Consider the following 19430-nt stretch of genomic DNA (forward strand, 5'->3'; position numbering starts at 1 on the left):
GGGAAAAGTGCATGAGGGCTTGATATTAACAGCCCTATAATCAATAATGTAATGAAAAGTAGGCTGGGATAAATTCTGTAATCCTCTTACCCCATCCACTGCCCCATTCTCGCCCCTCACTTCGCTTCGGTCTCTGGGGTGGGCTGGGCCTCTCAACACCACTGAGCCAAAGTCTTCCTGCCCCTTCCCAGCTCCCCTGCGTGGCTGACTCCCACCCATCTTTCAGGGAACAGCGCTGCTGCTGTCTCCTCCTGGCACACCTCTTCTGACCGCCCACAGACTGCCCGCCTCCTCGCTGGGTCCCTTCACGGTACCCCAAACCTCCACAGACTGCCCCCACCACCACCTCCCGCTGTGTCCCTTCACGGTTCCCCAAGCCTCTGTCTCTGTTACAGAATGTATTGCACATTAGTCATTTTCTTTGCTTGTATCTGTCTTTCTCATAAGCTCACAAACACTTTGAGGGCTGGGTCCCTATCCTCCACCCATGTTTCCAGAGCCTAATGCTCACTACCGTCTACTAGATATCAGGCACCATGCTGAGCACTGTGCATAAATTAATTAACTCAATTAATGCCATAACCCTTCAGATTACTCCGTGAGATAGACGGTATCATCACCATTTTACAGGTGATGAGATGGTGGCTGAGTGTCTTACAGGGCCAGGCTCACGTTCTCAGAGCTTACAAATGGCAGAATCTGACTTCAAACTCGGGTCTGACGCCAAGGCAGCTCCCAGGCCTCCCTGCCCGCCTTTCTGACAGGATGAGGCCTGCTGCCAACCTCAAGGGCAACAATTCGCGCGCTCCCTGGCTGTTTCAGGAGATGCCTTTCCTCTGGGAACTCGCCTAGGCCAATATCGACTTTGGGTTAATGTAAGTAGACTGTTTGCTCAAAGCAAACATCACCAAAATGCAATATGCATTTTGGGACTAGAAAAACCATCCACAAATATAAATGGCTCTGGGCAAATTCTCATGCAATAATCTGAGATCTGTATCCATGTGGTTCCAAAATAGCATCATACAACACCTCAGAAAAAGTGTCTATCTGGCCAAACCGGGTAGCAAAGAGCTGGGGCATCTGGGTGGAGGCTCAAGGGGCATTTCTCATCAGCTGGAGAAGCCAGGTGGCACCTGGCTAGCCTGAGTCCCAGTCAGTCTGAGGAAGGGTGCGTTCCTTCTTATGCAGCTCCCAACGCTGATTCCTACCTCCCAAGGACTGGGGGGCACCTCATTCATCATGAGTCCCAAAACAGGCCAGCTTCTCCAGCTCCCACCTTCCTTTCCTTTCATGACATCAGGAGATGCTCCACCTCCTTTCTCCCAGGACCCCACCTTGCCCACTAGGTTTGCATCACAGCTACCACTTCCCCACGGAGTGCCTGCCCAGGTAAAGTAATTAATTTCACTCTAAGCATGGCTCCTGTGGGATTCAGAGCGGAAAAGTCCTTGGCACTTGAGCATCGTGGACTGTGTCAGAAGCTCCTCTGGCAGAAGCAGAATCCTGGCCGGCATCGTGCCCAGCCTGCCCGCAGTACTCTGCAGCGGGATCCAGGGGGTTGGGGCTGTTAACTTCAAGATCTTATTGCTGAAAGGGCCTAGACAGCCAGAGCTTACTGCACGCCCCTGGGGGGTATGACAGCCTTCACCCAAGCAATGTGGCAGCCTGTTCATGGACGTGCTGTGGCAAAGCCACCTTCAAGCATGTTTAGTCACGAGATTGTGCTCTTATCCACATCCAAGTACATGCTGAACACACACCCCTTGACACCATGAAATGCTAGCATGAGAAACTAGAAGAAATTTATGGCAGTCCTCCTTATTCTACTGGCCCGCTGATCACCGACTCTTTATGACTGGCATCGTTACAGTGAAAACACTTTTGAGCATGCAACCCTGACACATATTTGTAAATCACACACATGTGCAATTCTATTAATATTCAATATGCCTTAAGGTACATGAAAAGGTCTTCTAAAAGATGAGATAAGGAATCCAATAATGCATGCTTCAAAAATTATTTTTGTGTATTCATGGAACATACAATCTTTTTGTTCTTACTAAAGATATACATTTACCAGCGATTCAATGTTCTGTTTTAACATAGCTTAATTCAGTATTAGTCTTCAGCAGTGAGTGTGGCTGAACAAGATTCTTCCTAAAAACACAGAGATCTAGAAAGAAGAGAAGGTATAATAGGCTGGCTGAATAAGTCACAATTTCCATACTCATCTCTAAACTTCATTTACTAACTGCACAGGGGTCTCTTGGGGTTCAGATGTGTCATTTTGAAATGTCTTGCTAATGGTGATTATCTCATACAAGGTTTAGTCGGTACATGAAGGTCCAACACGCAGTTAGGATGAGGTGTATTATGAGTCATTGCGATTGCAAATTCATATGTTAAACAGTTTTTTTAAGTAAGTTCAAATTCCTCAGCCTAGTGCTGGATCTGATTACCTTGTCATTCCATTTCAGTGTGTGTATCAACAGGTTTATGCAAGGAGCTTGTAAGGGGGGTTATGCCATTTCCTGGTGTTGGCTCTACTTTCATTATCAATATTACCTTCAATTCATGATGCCCTTAAAATATGTGCTTTTAAGCCACTCTCTATTTTATGAGGGTTAGTTTAAAATTAGAAAAGAATTTATAGATGTGCATAACTGGCCAGTCACAAATGCTGTGTTTTGCTGTGGGAGGGTGGTTGTCGCCAGCTGTGCTGTGGGACTCTGCCTTTGATGGGAGCCTGAGCTCCTGAGGGCGGTGCGTGATTGTATGCCGATGACACAGCCTGATCAAGTTGGGATGGGTGGGCCACTGGCGCTGAGGCTTCTAGAGGAGGCACAGAGCTTCGCTGCATCAAAATCCAGATCCAGAACCCTGAGCACACCGTTCCTGCACCCCTTTTTTCCCTGGAACACAGAGTGGTCCCGGCCTCATTTCCTATTCCCTCACTGTCTCTTTTAGGGCACATGCCAAAGTGACTCAGCCCCACTGAACTGCCCCTTATGAAAAAGAGGCTATTATATACAAGAGGCACTTGCAGCCTTAATTTCCAAGCTGTCCTTTGAAACTAGAGACTAACCTTGGGTGGCGACAGTAAAATCATGCACAGACCCTTCCTCTTCCTTCAAGAGACTGCATCGACTTCTCTACGCTCTAGACTGTCCTTGTACTCCTTTGGCCGTCAGAAGGCAGTGAAAACAACCCCATGCAGTTCTGAGGCTAGCCAGCCAGAGTTCTGCATGTTTCCACGCTTGCTCGTGGGACCTAGCGATGACGTACACGAGCTCAGGCTGCCCTGCTGGAGGAGTAGAGATCACAGAGGAGAAGCGTGGCCTCCCTGCTGAGGGCCCCGGACCTGGAGTGAACCCAGGTGAGGTCAGCCGAGCCTGGGCCAGCTCAGGGCACCCACCCGACGGAGCCCAGCTCAAACTGGTGAGGTTTAAAGTAGTTTGTTGAGCAGCAAAAACAAAACAACATATACCTACTGTTCTGCTCTACGGACTTGAGCACATCACAAATGCAGTTTAAAGTGCATCGAAAAGGTTTCCTTTCCTTAGCATGGGGAAAGCAGCGGGGCCACTGTGAGCACACAGTTCTGGTCTGCGTGCAGATGCTTATGCAACTGTGTCACACTGTTTTTGCAGTGACCCTTAAGAGGTAAGTCTATCATGAGGACTTAGCAAGGTCATGAATATAAAATGCCAAATCCATGTAGGTCCTCAAAAATCATAAGCAATTAGATTTTAATTACGTATTTAAAGGGGATGTTGTGAATTCTCAGGTTTTGAGTGATCCAGCATGGATTTTATGGTACATGGTTTTGGGGAGATGGCCCCTACATATATTGATCACATAGACACCTGTTTATCAGACCTACACAGGCAAGCTTCATTTCCAATAAACTCACTTTCCTTTAAAACTGACTGACATTATTTATGGAAAGAGCTACTAAGAAGAGAGAAGGCAGAAGGAAGTGCAAGAAGGAAATTAGCATTTTCTTGTCTCTGTCAACATAGGGTTTATTTGCAAATGCACAAACGGTTTGGATTTTCCACTTGCCAGGAAAAACAGCAAAATCCTTCCCTCATAATCTGAAATGCTCTATAACCGTTCTCACCAGCTCCACTCCCTGCCAAGAATTAATCAATCAGTAAATTAATTTTTAAAATATGCAAATACAAATCGTGAAGCATACTTACCCTCTCTGAAAGAGATCCACATTATAAAATTTATGCAGCTCTACAGAAAACTCAACCGTTCCTTGTACTTCAGACATGATCTTTTTGGTTCATTACCTGAAAAACAAGAGAAATAAAGAGTGTGAGATCATACCAGACAATCACACAGAGCCTGGGCTTCTGCAGTGGGAATCCAGACAAGTGCTAACATAGACGGACAGGGGAATTCCCAATGGACCCCAATGTGTCCACTAGATGTCATCACTCAGCAGTGCCTTTTACAGGAAAAGGCACAGAGAGAGGAAGTGACTTGCTTTATGTCACACAGCTCACGTCCAGAAGGACTGGGACTCAGACCCCTCCTAATTCTAAAGCTCGGCTAGTCTTCTGCCCTCGTTCATCTGTCAGTACCATGCAGGCAAGCATCTCAGCTATGAGCACATGCTTCATGGCCAACAGAGCAAGAATCTCTGCTCTTTTACTTGCTACCTGTGTGACCCTGAGCAAGTCACTTATCCTCTCCCAACCCTAGTTCCTCATCTGTAGCAGGAAGATTGATAATAGCATGTAACCCTGATAGAGCACAGGAATATGAATGAACCAACAGCATAGAACACTGTGTACATTACTTGACATGCAGATTATTGAGTAATAAGATTAATAATTATTATTAATCATCACCATTAATGATTAATAATAATAATTGAAAACCATTTTGTTATCCTGAGAACAAACGCAGTCTCTGAAGAGCTAAGACGCCTGGAGTGATGAGGACGAAGGTGTTTTCTCCCAAGCTCAGCAAGCAGGGGAGCGCCTGCCGTTGTCAGGCAGATGCTGAACCTGACTCGACGGGGTGCTGATTTTCCAAACCCCCACCCTAGGACCAATCACAAGAGGGCTGGATGGGGAAGAAGGGAGCAAACAAAAATAAAACAGTCCAAATCTAGGATGAGAAACAAGCCAAGAGGAGACTCAGGCGATCACGTAGACCCCAGGGATTTGAAGGAGGCCAAGAAGCTGACCTTACCGGAGCGCCCTGCTATTTTATCAGTGCTGCATAAAGTGTTCTGTGAAAGTTGCTTGACGTTGGCCGAGAAGAATTTTGTGATAAAGGTTCTGGCCCCATAACGCAGGTAAGGAAAAGGATCACAGAGACCTGAACCAGAGCCACTTTCCTGAACTAGAATGTTCTGGTGGTACGTACTTTGGAAGAAGATCTCCAATAAGGAGATCTCTGAGCCTCAGTCTACCACCATGTGCAATGGGGGTGATACAAGCTATGTAGGATTCCCCATAGGATAGGGGGTAATGACTTGTCATTGAGCAGGTTCTTGGGAAACCAGCAGGTTTTCAATAGGTGGTAGCTGATGTGATCTTGGGGAGGGGGGCAGAATGAGAAAGGGGAGGAAAGTATGGGGAGATTCAGTCTCTCCTGGCTGGAAAATGGGGATTGGGCCCTAGGTCTCCTTTCAAAGCCTCTCTTCCCTCTGTCCCCAAGACACCTCAGGGACCAGAGCACGGACCTCATTTCAGTGAATGGGGTCACACTAGGCCAGCTCCCAAGACTAAGAGCACAAGGGATTAACCACGCCTTCCCTCGCCTCAGCTCTGCCAGGGAGCCATCTAGGGAGACATTTTGGGGGGCGCAAAGTTCTGCATGCCAGACTAAAATGCAGCAGATCCTAGGACCTAACCTCTAAAAATTCTGCAAGGAGTTTCAAGCTGGTAAGCCTGGAAGGCTTGACTCACAAAGTGCAGTCTTTCCCTGATGGAAGAGCCAACAAGGCACGCCCTGGCCTTGCCGCTCACAGGCAGAACTACCCCTCGCCTTCAGTTTCAAGGCATTTCCAGTAAAAGCCGGATGAAGGGGCCAGCAAGGAAAGCCGCTCTGCGCTTCATTCTGTTACCGCATTAACCAGCAGTGGTATCGTCCCCACTTCCTCACCCCCACCCTCAGTCTCAGTCCTCCAAACGCTGCCATGCCAGCAAAGCCATCTGACCACTGGCAGGTAGTTACCAGCTTTAGCAGTCCCTGTACCATCTCCGTCTCTGATCCTGGTGGGAGGCTATGGAAGGAGGACCCAAGGGAAAGCAGGGATAGCACACCCTCACAGTCGGGCTGACTTCACGCCAAGCCCCGCTCAGGATCGCATCGTGGTTGCACGCACTCCCCGGAGCTCTCGGAGGCAGGTGCGGCGGCCCCGCTTCACACGGGAGGCGTCCATGCCCTCGGGACTTAGCGCTGACCCAGGAGCCCAGCGACTTGGGTTTTCCAGCTCCGGCTCTTGTTGCAGAATGAATGGGACAGTGTTTTCCTGGGAATTTAATATTTAGAAGAAAAACTACTTAATGTATGGAGAATACCACACAGAATATTGCTTTCTCCTAGGAAGACGCACCCTACTATCCTATCGTTCAGGACTAACAGGACAGAATCCTGGAAACAGAAGGTCTAAGTACACCTTCTTGTGAAGGAAGCTACCTTTTTGTTTAAGATCATGTGATTCATTATAACAAACACCAATTTAGTCAATGAGGAAGATGAAGTCACATTCAAAATACTAGGTTTCAAACTCCACACTTGAGTTTGATGGTGACCATACCTGATCCAATCTGCAGTAACTGCGGGAATCCGCAGGAACTGGTCCCAACCCTCTCCCTGCTCTTCCTACCTGAGGATTAGGGGCAGTGTATTTAGAGCAGGGGTTCACAAGTGTGGTCCCCAGACCAGCAGCAGCCGCACGACTTTGTTAGGAAAGCCGATGCTTGGGTCCTACCCCAGACCTACTAAACTGGAAACCGCAGCAGTGAGGCTCAGGAATCTGTTCTCACAGCTTCTCCAGGGCCTCTGACGCAGACACATTTTTGAAAACCACTGGGGTAGCACTAGGGTTTTGGAGTTAGCCGGGCCTGAGCTCACCCGGTGTGTGAGCTGCATGGCCTCAGGCCCACTGCCTCCCTGAACCTCTCCTCCTCCCGTCCTCATGGTTGAGCTGGGGGTACCAAGAGCACCTGTCCCACGGGGTGCTCCTCATGATGAGTAGAGATGGAGTGCATGAAGTGCTCAGTATAATGATAGAGCATGCACACACCATAAAGCATTTCTTTGTAGGTCAGATTTTATTTTTTAAATTTCATATTGGGCAAGAAAATGCCGGTTCTGTGCAGGAATGGGCCACACTAGAAAAAGTGTTCTTAAATATACAAATTTCTCCAAAGAGTGGTAATTACAGTGTCCCCATTGCCCACACAGTTTGTCTATCTTTGATTGACAAGAAAGGAATTAGGAGGCTCAGAGCGCAGAAGAGAACCGGTTTTGTGATGTCGCAGAACTTCCAGTTCAGAGCGATCCCCACCACCTAGTCATTTGCCTAATAAATTACTCCACCTCTCTGAGCCCAGATTTCTACATCTGCACTTGGAGGGAAAACCTACCCAAAAGAATAATGTGCAATGGTAACTAATGAAAGAGATTTTTGTACAGTATTAAAATGGTTTTATTGTCAATAGGGTCTTATTAAATTATTAAAGAAAAATTACTGTGGAAAGATAAGCATGCTATTTATTCTTCCTTGAGGGAGGAGATGACCAGGAGATGTTTAAGGCCCTTGACAACAGGGGTGGCATCTGTGTTTGGGTTTCTAAGTACCCCTGAGCTAACACAGGGGCTGGTACACAGCAGAGGCTCACAGATACATGTGGAATGAGTGAATGAAAGACAGTATCAGGAAATGGAGCTGGAGCCAGAGTGTGAATGAGGAAAGGAAAAACCAAGAAACATAAAACACAACCTGAAGATTAAGGAGACTGGACAATGGCATGGATTATGGGGGAAAGAAGCATGTTGTTTGGTATGAGCGATATTCACAGAGAGGTAACCCTTTCGGGATTCGTCCAGCACTGAGGCTTGGCCCAGGTTCTGAGGAGGAGTCATGACAAGCATGCAGGGAGGCGTCAAGGAGGACCACGCTCAGGATGAGGGCAGGCCAGTACGATAACCTCTCCACATCACATGGCAGGGACCACCCCATGGGCAGTTCAGCATTCAACATCTGGCACAAGGATCTCCCTGACAGAACCACCCGGGAAACACATAAAACACAGATCTGTTGGGTCCTATACCAAGACCTCCGATTCAAACTCTAGGAATGGGCTCCAGGAATACTCATGCCAAAGGGAGAACACCTTGATGCAACTGTTTCCGAAGCCAACCTCGATGGGAAAACTATCCATGTAGCTAATACCTGACCAGAGATTAGAGAAACATAGCTGTTGCCCATTTGTGTACCCCAAGGAGGGGAAGAAAGCACCTTTGGGAAGAAATATTGGATGCTTCTCTTTTAGGAGTCAAATTCCTTTTCTTATAGAGCTATAGAAAGTGGGGACACAGTGGGGATCTGAAACCTGGAAGAGGGCCCCGTGGCCATGCTGGCCCCCTGACCTGGGACTTTTCACCACCTGAACTGCAAGAAACAAATTTCTGTGATCTCTAAGTCCCCCAGTCTGGGGCATCATGTTCTGGGTGCTGGAGCAGACTAAGCAGGACACCCCAGGGACAATTAGTTGTTGATTCTTGCCATCTTTGGCTCCTCAAATTCAACCCCTCTCTCCAGCTCCAAAGCCACCAGCCTAATTGTGCTGGTCACCATCCTCTAGCCTGGACTGTTCCCACCTCCAGGCACAATTCTTTATCCCCCTCCATGTCATAGCTGAGCCTGAATCCACTTTCCCTAGTTCTTAGAACAGGCGACCTTTTGAGGGTCCCTACAGGCCTGGGGGAGAACGTCAGTGCATCAGGATGGTGCTGAGGATTGAAGACAGTCACATATATAAAGACCATCAGTCAGTTCCTGGCAAACTGGCAATCACTCATCAGTGCCAGAAGTATTTTTATTTCTACCTTCAACATTACTGGCAGAAATTCAAAAGGCCCCTCATGGAATTCAGACCCAGAGCGTTAGGCCTCCCTCCTTGATTTTAGAGACTCTAGGGTTCTCGGAGGCTGGACCTCCATGTCAATTAACATTGACTAATTGTTTGTACTTCTCACTGCAATATTTCTAAAATATTTAATTACTTATCTGAATTTTCTAAAATGTTTTAGACCATTGCCTCTAAGGAAACACATTGAAAATGGTACTACGTTGGAGAAATACCATGATCCCAATACTTCCTTAGATACTGTTGGCAGAAAATTCTTTTACAAACAGGATTTCTTTTAAGCGTAATTTTTCTTTTAAAACATCAATCTTCAAAGTGTGGCCTTTAAAAGATTAAATGAAAAAAAAAAAAAACCTGGTTGCTCTTAATACACAGCAGCACTTACTTTATGAAAAGGGCATGCAAAGTCAATGTGCTCCGAAGATTACACATCAAAGAATTACAACATGGTTACGTGGGGAAGGTTCAGGAAAGCACCCTCCCCTGCTACAGAGCAGCACACAAGACAGAGTAGAGGTGCAGGAGCATCACCCAGAAAGTTCCCGGGAAGCACACTTTGAACCCGGAACACCCTATGAAAGTGTGTTGTCTTCCCTGGGGTCGAAGAGAAGCCACAGAATCTTTACCCAGCCACCTAAAGCTTCATTCAGCACATGCCCATCCCCCAGGTGTTTCACTCCAAGAGCCATTCCAATGGGGTAAATAACTCGTTTTCTGCTTGGTGTGATCATTGAGGGAGAAATCTGCTGTGTGTCCAAGGAAAATGATTTCATTAGGGATGAAAATCAGCCTTTTTTCAGGGAACAGGGAGGTTCACTTAGGAGGCCAGCTTCTGCCATGATTTGAGAGTAGATTAGATCCCGACCCTGGGCTTCGCCTCTGTATGAGACCTCGGGCAAGTCAGTTAACATCCCTGAGCCTCAGTATTTACATCTAGAATATGGGCCTTTCAGGACAGCTGTTCAAGAACAAAGGTGGAGTGTTCCCTGTTCATTCTTTCAACAACTGGGATCACGTGCACAGAAATGTCAGGGCACTAGGGGTACAGAGACGACTGAGCCATGGCCATTGGGCCATCAGTGGACGCAGATCAGAAAGGAGAGAGCCAGGTGGCAGGCACTGCCCGTGGGGAGGAAGCCCAGGCTATAAGCACGCAGAGAGAAGGCCGTGACGCACACAGCAGGCTGCCTGAGCCTGGCCGCCCAGGGCACCCAGAACTCAGTCTGCTGCAGCTGTATGACCTCAGGCAAGACCTTAAGCTCACTGTGCCTCGGTTTCACCAACTGGAAATTGCTTTGGATCCTGACATATGATAAATGTTTAGTAATTGCAAGCCATGAGGATAAAGGAGAAAACCTAAAAAAAAAAAATTGTGGACATGGCAGGAGAGAAATGATGACCCTCCTCCACTGCTAACTAACCAACACCCTGGCAGGCTGGGCGCTTCCCCGGGGTCTCCCAGCTGGTAGGGGCAGAGGGAAGGCCAGAGTTCACATCTCCGGCTCTCACTTATCACAGCAAATGCAACCCCAGTGCTTGACCCCTGATGTTTAAAAGCATTTCTCTCCTTAAGTGTAGAAATCAAAGTGGGTTGCTTAGGTTCATTTTTTTACCTCCATTTCTGAAGACAACGCAGGTGGAAGCGTCCCACCCGACGCTAAGTTCCTGGTTTCCTCAGGGCTCTGTGCCCCTCTTAAGCAACACCCTAACATGCAAGCATGAAGACTCATCAAAGACTCAGAGGCTGGTAGACTCAGGCAGAGGCTAGCAGCACCGAGGACAAGGGAGCACCTTCACCCACTGCCCTTCGTGGCTCTCAGCACAGAGCTGTCTCCTTCCCACCAGTCCGACACCCCCATGGAGCTCGCCCACAAGTCAAGCATGTGGCCATAATGGGTCTCAGTTCACCCCCCCTCCACCTACTGAGATGCATGCACACAAACAGAAACCTGAGTGTGTGTGTATGACACACACACATGAAATGCATGTTGTCAGTTCGCCGTGTGGTAAGCCTATCATAGGAGCATCTACCTGCAGTATTTTTTTTTTTTTGCCGATTGACACTAGTGTATAGATTTTTTTCAACATCATGGGTGCTCAATATATAGTGCTAATATTGGAATAACTGGTAACAATAAATTATATAAGAGAAGAGATTACACACAGTAAAAAAGAGCTTAAATACCCAAAGAAGTCCACCCTGGTGGATGGGGTGACCAGCAGAACCTGGGCTGAGTGGCCAGGACAAGGCCAGGGCCAGGCATCAGGACCAAGGCCTGGGAGGCACCCTGGGGCTTCGGGCCACCGCCCAGGGGCTGGGTCTGTCAGGGTCCCGACTCCCTGGGTCCTGGGGGAGAAGCCAAGCATAGGGAGGTGATGACAGCACCTCCCGCCCACGGAGCTGGGTGGGGAGGCTTTGAGGCAGTGAACAACTCCAGCTGGAGATAACGGACAGTCCCACCTTGAAAGGTTCCCCCACACCGGGAGGAGCCCCCCAGAAGCTGAAGGGGTATGAGAGCCTCAGGAGCCCGCCTCCAGCAGACATCCTCTAGGTTCCTGGCAGCCCCACATCTATGGATCACAGCACTTCATTTTAACACTCTGCACTCATGGATGGCTGTGCCATGTGGTCCTGGCAGAGTGGCAGAGTCCCATTCAAGCCCAGTCACAGGAGGGCACCAGGGGGTTCTCACTATCAGCATCTGGTCTACACTACTGGACCTTCGGCATTATGCACCATGCACACCTCCCATTTCGAGGTGCAATGACCCAGAGGCCCTCCAGTCCCCTCACCCACCCCTCATCACACAGAGAGGGACATGGGGCCCAGAGAGAGAAGGAGCCTGCCCGCCATAAGAGCCAGCGTCCCGTAAGTCCCGTCTCCCAGCCTCTGCCCAGTGACAGTCACATGCCTGGTGGTCAGTTTTCACATTTACATCTCCTCTGAGCACCTAAGGCGCCCTAAGACCTCACAGGAAACAGCTCTGCCCCTCATACTCAGGCAGAGGAAACAGTGCCTGGTGGCTCTGGGGCTGTCTCAGGGTCCCAGAGCCGTCTGTGTGGCTCTGGGCCTTGGGTACCGGGGTCCTTGGGGTGTGATGCTCTGTGACTGCACAGCTGGCACCCCTCTGCAGCAGGGCGGCTGGCACCAGGGCGCACTTACCGTTCACAGCCCAGACTCTCAGCGTGAGAGCAGGCACACCCACCAGCCGGCCTCCTTGCACTGTCACCTGCCCCTCCTGAAACCTCCCCACTTGGCCACATCAAAGTGCTCACCTCCTCTGACCTCTGACCATACCTGCCTCTGAGCAAGCGAGGGTCTCCACCAGGACGGCTGACCTTTCACCTCCCTCCCTGATGAGCCACCATGCTCGATGCCCAGTGAGACCGCTCCAGGGAGTCCCTCCTGAACAGCCGGGCCACCAGCCTCCCCACACAAGCCACCACCTCGCGGGAGTCTGCCTAAACGCCCCTGACCACCTTATGCTCCAAAAATGTATCTTTCAGATTAGTCTAGGAGCTCCTTAAAGGAAGGGACAGCCACCAAGTTTAGCAAAAACATGGTAAAGAAGAGTTTGCTGTAACATCTGTGGGATGGCCGAGATGGCAGGAAGAATTAACAAATGCCAGAGACATGCATGTGTGAACGAATGCACGCGGACGTCACTTCTTTCCAGTCAAATAGAAAGTTCCCCTGAGTGCTGGGAACCAGCCCCTGCATAGATCTGTGAGGCTAAAATAAGTACACCCTCATACTTTCATCGCAGGCCTGAGCTCCTGGTGTCCTCTGTGTGTGTCCACTGAGGGGACAAGGTGTCCACCCATCATGCCTGATGGACCCCTTGGAGGAGCCAGCTCGGGGGGGACTGGCAACGGAGCTCTCCACGCGGGGGCGCACTCTGTTTATCCTCCCTGAGGCCTTGGCGTAAACAGGGAGGAGGTGAGAGCAAGTCGCAAGGCCCCCACGGAATGAGTCACGGCTGGCATTTCAGAGGTACTGTTCATGTCCTGGCCACAGTGCTTTGGGATCCAGTTTTGTCAGCATCTGTCATTAGCTTCCCAAGTGTGGCAGTGACTCAACCTGTGTCTGGGTTCCCACACTGACCACCCACAAGCTCTGCAAGTCCCCCCTCAACCTTCTCCCACCACCTTCCTGCCACCCCTCTCCCAGCCAAAAGAGAAAGCCAAGTAGGAACAAGTTAAGCCTAAAAGCAAGTTTTCAGGAGCCTCCCGGGAGCCCGGAGGAGCTGATGCGCAGTCAGCCCCGTGCCCTGCGTTCCACAAGGCAGATGCTACGGTGCTGCCTTCTCCTCTGGAGCAACCGGCGCCTCCCGCGGCACAGACCCCCCAGGTAAGGCCTCTCTTGAGGCTTCAGTCTTGAGCCCGCAGACTCACCAGGCAGGAGGCAGTGAGCAAGCCCGACTCCCCCTTGGCGCGGAAGAGAACATGAGACGGCGCAGGACGCACAGACGCAGCTCCGTGCAGGGACGCAGCAAGTCGACGCCCGGCTATCACAGCCCCAGAGCCTGTCCTCCATCTCTTCCTAATTTCATGCTAGTGGTTCTGTTTCTCTCATCCTCAATTTTCTCATCTATGAATAGGGGCTAAGAATACCCTCCTAGCAGGCTCAGTGGGAGAAACTGAAGGATTCATAAACTACACAGGACAGTATCTGACACACAGAAAACTTCCAATAGCTGCTACTATTATTAATCCCACTTTTGGTGACAAGCACCTGATGGACAGTAATTTATGGAAGCAATAACCCCTTCACTCAAGGTTAGAAACAGTCTCCCTTAAAATGAATAGAGGGTTTTCATTTCATATTTAACATTTCCCTGAAAACCTGTCCTGCAGAAATGATCTAGCAAGTTACCCCAGGATGATGGCAAGGAACCCAGAGGCGCTAGGGGTGGGGAGGGTGGGAACAGGGGTGGGTGTAGGCCCTGGTCTGACCTGGGCTTGTCCACAGTCACAGGGGCCAGACGGCATCACGGGACTGGTGAAGTTCATTAACTTCAGGGACCCGTTCCTCCCAACCACAGTGCCATCCATCCATCCAGGTCCAATGGGCTGAGGACCTCCTTCAGCGCCAGAGGTAACAGTCCTGGGCGCAGACCCGGAGGGCCCGGGGGCCATCCTGCTACTTGGACTTCCCACTCGAGGCCTTGGAAGCCAGACATGCTTTGGTTCAAACCCCAACTTCAACGTGCATTTCTCTGCGAACTCAAGGCCAATGGCTTAATACCGCTGGGTCTCAGTGTTGCTCATGTCATGAGCGCGCAGGTCTCCTAGAGGAAAAGTGGGCTTGAGACGTAGGCGCTGTTGTGCACACGGGAAGCATCCGTGTTGCCCCTGGAGAGGTGGTGAATCCTGGGCGCTCTGGGTTTCCGTTCCCCCAATCACTCACATTATTTCTTATAAAAATATGAGAGTGGGTGTATTAGAGCAAAGGAAGAAAGAAGGCGCGAAGGTGAGCCTTTTGGGGCACGGTGATACTGGGCACTCTGGCATCCATCTCCAGAAGCCCTGCCACTCTGACCCCCACATATTCCATACAGAGGTGGGCTGCTGGCGCCTCCTCCACCCCGCCGTCCTGGTCTCTCCCACGAATAATCCTCTTCCCTCAAGAGGCCCCACACACGGGGTCCTCACTGCCCCTCATGCCGCCGGCCGGGCTCTGCATGAGGCTTCCGGCCCTGGTCTTCCACTTGCCTCAAGCCCTCTGAGGACTGCCCCGGGGCTGGCCCCGCTCGTCCTCCTGGTCTCGGCTCAAGAGTCATTGCCACAAGGAGCCTGTCACGCCTCTTAGGTCCTTGCTGGCATATCAAGCACCCTATGGGCTCATCACTTGCTTAATTTCTATCTCCGCCCTCAGAATACTGCCCCCCAGGAAGGCAGGCTCTCATCCTGGCCTGCCACGTCCCCAGGGCAGCGAAGGGCCTGACAGCTCCATGCACAGCTGTCCAATGAACTGAAGGGAAGAACTGAGCTGAGTCCTAAGAAAGGGCAGGATCAGGAGCTGAGGGCTGAGAAAGGCCCTATTCAAAGCCAAGGGGACAGGGGAGGCATGGGGGGAAGGGGGCAAAACCTTGGGAACCCTCACACTGGACACCTCATCGTTCTAGTGCATTTAATCTTCAAAACCCAACCGAACAGACCCTTATAAACATGCCCATGATTCTGTGGGAGGACGCTGACCCTAAGGGAGGCAGCCGCAACAATCTGAGGCCGTGAAGGTGACAAAGGGCATGACGGCTGCACAAGAGCAGGGACTGCACGGTGGGTCCTCAGCCAGTGGGAGTGGGACGGCGAGCATCCTGGGAAACAGGAGCCACGATCATGGGGGGTGCTCGAGGCCGGGTGCAGGGCTGGGAGGGAAGGCCCCAAAGGGAGAGGACAGAGAGGGCCTGGGGGTGTTAAGGGTCCTGGCAGGCGCCTTCGAGTGTGATGCAGCATGACCTCGAAGGAGGAACCTTCATACTGGCTTGGATATTAATCTTCATAAAGTGACAAAACCTATTTTGGGGGCATGAATGAATCATGAACCTCTGCTTTTTAATTTTTAAAAACAACCTTCCCTTTATAAAAGTGGCAGCAAAGGCCGCCCAGGCGAGCTCCCTGGCCATGATGAGATCACTGGGTCATCCAACCATTCAGAGAATATTCATATTAACTCCAGGCCAAGTGTGTGTCGGCCACTGCACGGGGTTTCAGGGAGATGTGAATGAATGAGACAGGAGTTCAAAAAAGGAGAGGGAGACGACAGGTGAGCATTACACGCTGCAGTAAGGGCCCCAGGGGGCTCTGCAGGAGCCTGTCACAGGACGGCGCAGCTCAGCAGCTTCTCCTGGGTCGGAGGAGGAAGGACACAGAGCCGGCCCTACAGGCCCCACAACCTATAAAGGCTAAGCAGGTGTGAGATACAATCACTAAGTTACACTTAACTGCCACTCAGCCTAACATATTCAACCATATACAAAGTGTTACTTAACATCAGGAACTAAGGACAAATGTAAGCAGTTCACATAAACATCAGTGACACAGGCAGCCGAGCACCCTGAGCCCGCTGGGTGGGGAGGGGGAGAGGCGGCAGGGCCTGGCTTCCGAGGTCTGCCCCTGATGGGCACGCATGGGCTGGGGCCCAGGCCTCGCAGGACCCGGGTCTCTCTCTCCCCTGCCCACCCTGCCAGCCTCTGTGGGTCAGGGACAGGGGGTCCGTCCAGGAGGAGAGCTTTGCAGGAAGAGAGAGGAGGACATGCACTCTGAGACTGTCTACCTCTCTGCCCAACCCCCTCTCCCCTCCCCTTTTATTTGCTCTGCCCCCACCCCCACCCGGCAGCAGGAGGGCAGAGAGGAAATGCCAGAAGTCGCCAAGAGACTGGTCTCCCGCTGGACTTCAGCCTGGGCACCCCCTCACGCTGCTGCTCCTCGGGGCTCCTGTTCCACACCAACCCCAGGTGGGCTCTCTGAAACCATGACCCCACTTAATCCTAAACAAGCTCCTGTGAGGACGGCGCTGCTATCACCCCCTTGCCCAGAGTGGGTGACTGAGGCTCAGGGTGGCATGACTCCCCAGTGTCCGAGAGTAAGTGACCAGCAAAGCACCACTGTCACGCAAGCCCCCATCCTTTCCCTGGACTCCTAAAATACCACCCAGGGGGTCTGCTTCTTCCGTTCTCCACCCAGAAACCAGAGCATCTGTTAGGGAAATGACTCCTATAATTCTCTTGCTATAAACCCCCATTGGCTTCCCTGCACCCTTGAAATAAAATCAAGTCCCTCCAAAGATGTACAAATGGCCAAAAGGCACATGAAAAGAGGTTCAAACTCCTTAGTCACTGGGGAAACGCACAAGATCGCAACGAGCCACCATCCACAATGAGATCACATCTACTGGGATGGCTATAATAAACAAATACATAAATAAGTAAACAACTCAAAATAAGCCCTGGCAATAATTTGGGAAATTGGAGTCCATGTCCATTGCTGGTGGGAATAGAAAATGATCAGTAACTGGGGAAAATCTGACATCACTCAAAATTACCATGTGACCCAGCAATTCCGCTTCTGGCTATGTACCCCCAAAACTGAAACAGGTGTTCAAACAAAAATGTATACACAAATGTTCATAGCAGAATCATTCATAATAATCAAAAGGTGGAAACTACTAGACTTCCATCAGCTGATGAATGGATAAATATGTGGCGCATCCATGCAATGGGACAGTATTCAGCGATAAAAAGGAATAAACTCTGACATATGCTGCACCGTGGACAGACCTTAAAATATTACGCTAAGTGAAAGATAACAGACATGAAGGGCCCCAGATTATATAACTCCATGTATAATAACCATAATAGGCAAATCCATAGAGACAGACAGCAGATTAGTGGTTTCGAAGGGCTGGTGGCTGCCAACGGATGTGGGATCTCCTGTTGAGGGGCTGAAACGCTTCTGCGAGCAGGCAGAGGTGGTCATTGCACAGTATTGTGGATGCACTGAATGCCACTGAATTCTACACTTTAAAATGGATAGAACAGTGAATTTTCTGTCATGTATTTTACCATATAAACCAAAAGGAAAAAAAACACATCCTTTTCCTACATCCTCTTCTGAAACTTCCCTTCCTGAACAACTCAGCCCTAAAGTCATTAGGAGACCCCAGAAAGTCACCACCTAGGACAAGGGGGCACTACTGCAACAATTCACTTGGTACTTACACTACATTTATTTATAGTTCCTTGTTTATTCATCTCTTTAATGCATGAATATGCCCAGGAATGACCCTTGTTTACCTTGTTCTCCATTTAGCATGGTCAGACTTGGCAAATAAAAAATCAGCAAAGAATTGGAGACATACCTGTGTTAAAAAAATAAATATTTATTTGTTTATATGAAATTCAAATTTAACCGGGCTCCCTGTATTTTATCTGGCACACCCATCTCACCAGTATATCCTAAGAGTAAAGTAGGTGCAGAGTTAATAATATAAAGAATTCAATGAAGGCATAATTCCTGGTCCGATACCCCCATGCTCACTGATGAGGAATTCAGTCCTGTGTGTGTGCACGCATGTGTGCGTGAGTGTGTGTGCTGAGCTCTGTAACAGCCTAGTGTGCAGAGAGGGCAGGAGGAGGAGAGGAAGGCGGAGAGGCCCCCTCTCTGCATCTGCTCTGGCCTGGGTCTCCCCTGCAGCTCTCCGGAGTGATGCAGAAGCACAGCGGAGCACTGGAGCTGTCAAATGAGCAGCGTGGGGCCTCTGCCCTTCGGCCGTGTGCCATTTGAGGGGGAAGAAAGGAAGCAACTGTGCAGAACATGACACCTGGGGAAGAAGAGGTTTCTGGACACACACAGGAAGGATCAGCCCCAGGGCGACTTCCCAGGGATCTGGCTCTCTCTGGGGGGTTTGGAGGCTGGAGGCTGAGATGAGCAGTGCTGGGGGCAGCAGATGGCTCCAACACCAGAGAGCCACCAGCTCCCCAACTGCAGGGTCATCCCTTCCTCCCACCCAGCAACCTGCAGGCGCCCAGCCCCACCCCTCCCAGCCACCGCCCTTCCTGCTCTTGGATCCACAGGGATTGGGGAGATGCCACCTGACCAGGTCTCTTCCAGTGAATGTCTCACTGCCTGTGGGTGTCATGCCCATTTTACAGATGACAACCTAGAGCTCCAACTCCCCCAAAGCTGGCCTCCTCCTCCGTCCACCACTAACACCAGCATCATTCCCTGACCATCAACCACAGAGATCCCACTGGCTTCTAGAATGTTCAGGATATCTAATCCGCCCTTCCCCATCCTTGCACACTATTCCTCTGCCTTAACCTACCTCTCTAACCCCACAACCTCCCGCTTTTCCCTCAGGATGAACTCACATGCCAACTGCCCTTTAAAACCAAGCAGACCAGCTGGCATGTCCTCAGTCCCTGTCCCCATTGGTCAGACCTCCATTTAGTCATTTCTGTTGTAGAGTAACAATCACATTAGCTAATATTGCTAAATGCTCGCATGTGCCAGGTCCCATTCTATAATTTTATATCATTAACTGAATCCTCCCAACAGCCTCATGCACTAACTGTGACTAGTACATCCCCATTTTACAGGTAAGGCACAGAGAGGCCAAGCAACTTGCCTGAGGGTCACACAGCTGAATGAGCAACAAAACTTGGGGTAGAACCTGAACAGGTGTGGCTATGGTTCCAGCTGCTCACCGCTAGGCTGCAGCGCCCCTGTGTCAGTAGGCATCACACAGGGATGGTGGAGGCTCACAGCTCAAGGCCACCACCCAGCACCAGGTGGTGA

The 19430-nt window shown here is 50.3% G+C and overlaps 1 protein-coding gene across 2 annotated transcripts in view; it reads right to left on the reverse strand.

Moving 5' to 3' along the window:
• FAM135B (family with sequence similarity 135 member B) overlaps positions 1–19430 on the reverse strand; it is a 275686-nt gene that overhangs the window by 181182 nt on the left and 75074 nt on the right. For both annotated transcript variants that reach the window (XM_037023272.2, XM_037023271.2), the window contains exon 2: positions 4209–4304. In XM_037023272.2, the coding sequence (XP_036879167.2) occupies positions 4209–4285 (77 nt within the window). In that variant the 5' untranslated portion in view covers positions 4286–4304. The remainder of the gene's footprint in view (positions 1–4208; positions 4305–19430) is intronic.

The sequence above is a fragment of the Manis javanica genome, chromosome 2 (genome assembly GCF_040802235.1).
Source record: "Manis javanica isolate MJ-LG chromosome 2, MJ_LKY, whole genome shotgun sequence".
Lineage (NCBI taxonomy): Eukaryota > Metazoa > Chordata > Mammalia > Pholidota > Manidae > Manis > Manis javanica.